At 43.3% G+C, this 6,000-nt stretch overlaps 1 protein-coding gene across 2 annotated transcripts in view; it reads left to right on the forward strand.

Moving 5' to 3' along the window:
* Positions 1–6,000, forward strand: part of LOC139767252 (LIM/homeobox protein Lhx1-like) — a 202,272-nt gene that overhangs the window by 173,183 nt on the left and 23,089 nt on the right. For both annotated transcript variants that reach the window (XM_071696411.1, XM_071696410.1), the window contains exons 4-5: positions 3,897–4,037; positions 5,119–5,268. In XM_071696411.1, the coding sequence (XP_071552512.1) occupies positions 3,897–4,037; positions 5,119–5,268 (291 nt within the window). The remainder of the gene's footprint in view (positions 1–3,896; positions 4,038–5,118; positions 5,269–6,000) is intronic.

Here is a 6,000-nt window from a genome sequence, read left to right on the forward strand (position 1 = left end):
GTTAGATGGCGCCCAAGAGCTGTGGTTAGATAACCCAAGCTGTGGTACAAATGTCCCTTGGACTGTGGACAAAAGGCCCACGAGCTGTGGTTCAATGTCCCAAGAGCAGTGGCTAAATGTCCCAGGAACTTTAGCTAAACCTACCTACAGCAGGAGCTATATGTCCAAACCTGGTTCATCTGGGACTGACTTCAACCATTCTACAAATTTTCTTTTAAACCTTTTTGTAGTTGTTCCAGGCATGTTCCTTGTTTCTTCTCGTAAAATCTTTCGCTCTCTATGATGGGAGTCTTACAAATCCCTTACCTCAATATCTCTTGACATATTTCTGTAGTAATCCTACCAAATTAATAACTCTCCTTGTTCCTTTATGAGAAGATTTGATTTCCATTTTTCATTTAGGGTCACCATTTCCAATGTCTTGATATTTCAGTTCCTTACTGAGTTTTAAAGTTCGAATTTATTTCAGCCTTTCATGATATTTCATATTTTCTAAATGCCATTCTATATTGCTCGTGACTTGTGTATGAATGAGCTCAAACCTCTCTAACCTATTTCTCTGTTCGTTTGGTTGGTGAACAGAATACAAAAGGTATTCACTTTTTTCTGTCTTTTGTATCATTACAAAAAAACAATTTCATCTTTAGTTTTCTGGCTATTGTACTGCAAGTGTTCATTAATCACATTGCTTATCATTTGGTTCAATGGAGCAATCTATCTTCTCTCTTTACTCTTTGTATTCTAAATCATTTTTTTTCTCCTTATGGTTACTTCTTAATCTTAAATTTCAGGCTTGTTTCACTTCCTATTCACTTTCCCGATCGGGCATTAAAATGGTCTCGGTAATGTATAACTGATCTTTTGATAAACTATTTGCAAAAAAAAATTTCATCTTCGTTCACCTCCATCGGGTTCACTTTCAGTCGATTTGAAGACTATATGTTTGGTTTCGATACTCTATCTTGTAGATATTCCGTGATTCAATTTGTCAAGTGCCTTATCGAAAACGAGACAAAACACTATCAGTTCCTCTCCTTGCTTTGAAGCTTCATATTTGTTATCATAACGAAATGGTAACTGAGCTTGGTAGTCCATGGTGGCCCTCAGCCATAATGTTGCTCTAGCTCGGATAATTCAGTAAATGTGTCATCATTCTTTAATACTTTTATTTAGTGTTAATTCAAGATGACTGGTCTACATTTTTTTTAACTGCTGGAAGCTTCAGTCATGGATAAAAGTCCACATCAAGGCCGGGCCTTGATTGAAATATACAGAGAATTATGAAACGGAAAAGGAAAAGACAAGGGAAAGTATTTAAGAATTTTTTTGAGCAAGACCTGCATGGGGTACTACCCTAGATCCTCCCTTGACTACTAACAAGAGTTCCATTATGCCATCTTGAGGACATCTACCACCTTGCTCTCGAGTCCAGACTTCGTCTCCTCGATAACAACACCAGTTTTCGCTATCGTTGTCACAATCCTCTTCAGGAAAATGGACTTGGATTCTATGTGGGCCTGACCCTAAGTTCTCTCTTAGCCTCATACATTGCATTTTTGTGTATCATCTTTTTCATGCTCAAGTAATCCACTACATTATTCATACGTTGGGTAAATAGTTCACTATTTCAATACACCTCGAAAATATGAGCTGAATAATGATTTATCAATACTGATTTGTAATGTTTAGTTTACGTTTTGTATATTTCTTTGAAGACCATTTTTGCTATTTTCATTCACCCTCCTACTAAAATGAGCTTAATCCCTGGTTTCTTAATTGGTATTTCATTCACGTATAGGATTAGTAACTTTGGATTAACTGTCTATCTCTTCCTCAACTCTCTTTTATCGACTCTCAGATCGCCTTTACGGAATTTCATCACATCTTCATCAGCCTTCAATACTTTCTCGTGATTCTCATTTATTCTTTCTTCACTCTTTCCAAACCTCTCTTTTTATCCCAACTTTCAGAGCTTTCCTTCTATGCATCAATCGTTGTCAACCTAGAGTTGAAAATCAAAGGTGTGTGTGTGTGTGTGTGTGTGTGTGTGTGTGTGTGTGTGTGTGTGTGTGTGTGTGTGTGGAGAGATAGAGAAAGAGAGATAATAGGTCATATCACATCATCTGATCTCGGAGAGGAAGAGAAAGACAGAGATGCTATCTCTTACGCACCTATGGAGAGATGTTGCCATGAGACAGGGCTAGAGAGAGAGAGAGAGAGAGAGAGAGAGAGAGAGAGAGAGAGAGAGAGAGAGAGAGAGAGAGAGAGAGAGTCATGCGATTTAGCAGCATTCCAACAAGGGCAACTTTTTTTCCCCTCCCTTACCCCCCCCTTACCCTCCATACTGGTTCCTCATCCCCTCCTCCCCTCTTTCTCTCCCCTTCCACTACCTCCCCACTACTGCCCTTCCCTGCTGGGGGCCTTGCCCTTGATACATACATCCTCACCACGAGTGCTGTTGGCCAAGGTTGTTCTGATCTCTCCTCGAAGCCTTCCTCTACTCTCCTCCAAGCACGACACATAAAGCGCTGCTCCTTGCCTTTCAAAATCAGCTAATGTGTAATGTGCTAAGGTATGGGGTTTCGACTGTGCTCGAAGCAACGAGGCTACGTACTGGCTACTCATATCCTTGGTAGCCTCCAGAACCCAAATGAGACATTTATAGCCAAAGAAAGCAGTCACAGGTGAGTATAGAATTAGCAGCTTGGCTAGAAAAAACCCGCTATTTGCATACTAATAACTATGACTTGCTTGTTTTTATTAGATGTATGTATATGTATTTTGTATCCATATAGTAATATAAGATTAAGCAGATTCTGAGTCACTAACTCACTTCATCTCTGCCTCCATGTATGAATATGTGATTAGATAACAGAATCTAATTACATGATTCATGTTGTTATTCTTCAAGCTGTTGAGTTCTGAATCTGTAATTAATGAGTGTGTGATTTAGGAATGATATGTTCTCTTCAGTATATTCCTACCTACACTACTGTGGTCTCATCCTTCAGACGAGTACATCACCCCATCCACATTACATTCACACCATCCATGTTACTCTCACCCTCCTCACACTGCTATCACCCCGCCCACACTACTCTTACTCCGCCCACACTGCTCTCACTCCGCCCACACTGCTCTCACCATATCTTGCTGGTCCCTTTATCTCAGCAACACCATCTTCGAGTCTCCTTCGTCTCATACACAACACCCCTCACTCCATCCCCTCAACCCCTCCCTACTTCGTATCACCCCCCATCTTCCTCACACCTCCTTATTCCCCCCATCACACACCTCATTTCACCCTCACTCACCATCCTTACCTCTCGCCTCACCCACGCAAGCTTCAGCCCAACTACGCAACCTTCATAAAACCCGACCCAACGCACACCACCATCACACCCTATTCTCATCTCCCATAACCACCTGGTCAGACCAATTATACGTACTTTCTCTCCTCTCCTTACTCATTTGACTCCATACTCATCCATCCATCGTCTCATCCCCAACCCGTTCAACCCAACTGTTTTCAGTTCATCCATGTAAACCTCCCTCTCCCTATGCCACTATAGAGGAGGAGGGAGGTCTATACTGTGAGTGGGATGAGTCGGTAACCTGTGGCCTGCCGCAGGGGTCTGTCTTGGAACCGCTGTCGTTTCTGGTCTACTTTAATGACTTACCAGGATGGAGTGCAGTCATACCTGACTATATTTGAGGGTGATACTGAAGCCATGGGACTTCAGGCACACACACACACACACAGACTGAAGCCATGAGACTTCAGAACACACACACACACACACACACACACACACACACACACACACTCACTCACTCACACTCACACTCATTTCACCTATCCTCCAGCCACTGGCAAACGTCTGTCCATTCCACAGGTAAGCATATCGAGCGATACACCACCGAATGACAAGGACGGAGGCAACTTCCACGATTCCGACGTGTCTGACGCCGAGGGAAGCTCCGAGCACAAGGACCAGAGCGCAAGCGCGGAAGCCAAACTCGCCGACGATGAAAAGGTGAGGAGGATAGGAACATTTTAGGGTGCCATGGCGGGATGGAAGACGGGAGGAAGTAGATGGGGAGGTGGGAAAGTGAAATAGGTAGTCTGCACCTTGCAGGGAGTCGTGGAGAGATAGGGAGTTGAGGAGGTAGATTCTACTTTACAGGGGAGGTAACTGGAGATACAAGAGGCAAAATAAGGAGACGAGGGTGGAACATAGGATAGTGGAGGGAGATCAGTTCATTCCGTTAAGATACTAGCTAATACATTTCCTCCTCTCATTCACTAGAAACCTGTAATGTTCAGCAATAAAAAGGTCTAATAAAGGGTACAGTAAGCACTCTTTCTTTTAAGACAAAGTAAAAAGGTAAACGAAATGTGAACGAAATCTACATATCACAAAAGAAAGAGTCATGTTCACTTCCCTCTGGGGAACTTTCTTGTTTGATTGAGTCACTGACTCGTTTCCCTGTATCTGAGCTAGCGTCGCCCAGTGGTGAAGTCTTACCTTTTTTTCTTATATATACACATACCCATCAGCCTGGTTCGTCTTCACCCTTCAGACACACTTTAGTGAGGGTGAAAGTGATGACCAGTTATGCTGACTTGGCCGTTATTCCGGTTGGCTTTTATTGGACGCTTTACTTCAACAGGTGACTCATTTATAGTAATCATCTGGACTCGTTGCTTCACATATACTTAGTCTAATGAATGTATCTGCAAGTGTAGGGCTGAAGGGAGTTTAATCCTCGTATAGCAGTGATGGGTAAAGTTAGCACAATTATGAAATCCACCTTTGGTGACTGGTTAGAGTTGTATCATCGCGAAGGAAAACCTCCTCCGACTCGACCCCTGTCCCCGAGTTCTGCGAAGGGGAACACCTCCGATTCGACTCTCTCTCTCTCTCTCTCTCTCTCTCTCTCTCTCTCTCTCTCTCTCTCTCTCTCTCTCTCTCTCTCTCTCTCATGGTCTCCGCCGCTTGCAGTAATTCATCATGTGTGTGGACGTTAGTCACCTCCATCGTCTCCTCCCCCCACCCACTTCTACCACCATTGCCTCTCTAATGCCTTGCCTCCTCTTCCTCCGCCGACTCGCAGGGCGGCAACAAGCGGCGAGGCCCCAGGACCACCATCAAGGCTAAACAGCTGGAAATCCTGAAGAACGCCTTTGCTTCGACGCCCAAACCAACTCGTCACATCAGAGAGCAGCTGGCAAAGGAGACGGGTCTTCCCATGAGGGTCATACAGGTACGTACGTCCAGGTCACGAGAGGGGTCACACAAGAGGTCATGATGAGTGACCCTAGGTCATTTTTGTTTTATCCTGGGTCCTTCAAGAGACTTTATTTTTCGAAGTCAGTGTCAATACTTCGAAACACAGGAGGTTATGCTAAATACCTAAAGGCTAGTTTACGTAGTTAAGTCTAGTTTCTGACACCCTTAACACAGCATTGCAAAGTGCAATAGAGCATATTATAGCCATAAGTCATAGTAAAGTAACACATAAAGTCACAATAGTACAAACTGAAGGGATCTATATAATAAGATTATTTATCCACTTGAGGCTATTTCTATGAGGATTCTACAGCACTCATGAAGTCAGCCACGTCCACTTGCAGGGACCATAGGTCATTAAGTGTTGCTATGTTATATGCACGTCTGTGTGCACAAAGTGCAGGGCAAATGAGTAATAAGAGTCTTGGGGTATGTTATAATGGTGCTTGTAGGGATGTAGCGATGAGTGATGTCCAGAAAGTAGACGAGGGAGATTGTGACTCGTGCTTGTCTAGGGAGTGTAGTTTGTGACTCGTGTTTGTCTAGGGAGTGTAGTTTGTGACTCGTGTATGTCTGGGGAGTGTAGTTTGTGACAAGTGTATGTTTGGTGGTCTGGAGTTTAAGATTAAGTTTGAAGGTCGTGTTAGTTTACTGCTTGTCGAATTCCTTCAGGGTCTATGTGTTTTGCTTGTGATATACTCGCTGG

Source organism: Panulirus ornatus, chromosome 59 (genome assembly GCF_036320965.1).
Source record: "Panulirus ornatus isolate Po-2019 chromosome 59, ASM3632096v1, whole genome shotgun sequence".
Classification (NCBI taxonomy): Eukaryota; Metazoa; Arthropoda; class Malacostraca; order Decapoda; family Palinuridae; genus Panulirus; species Panulirus ornatus.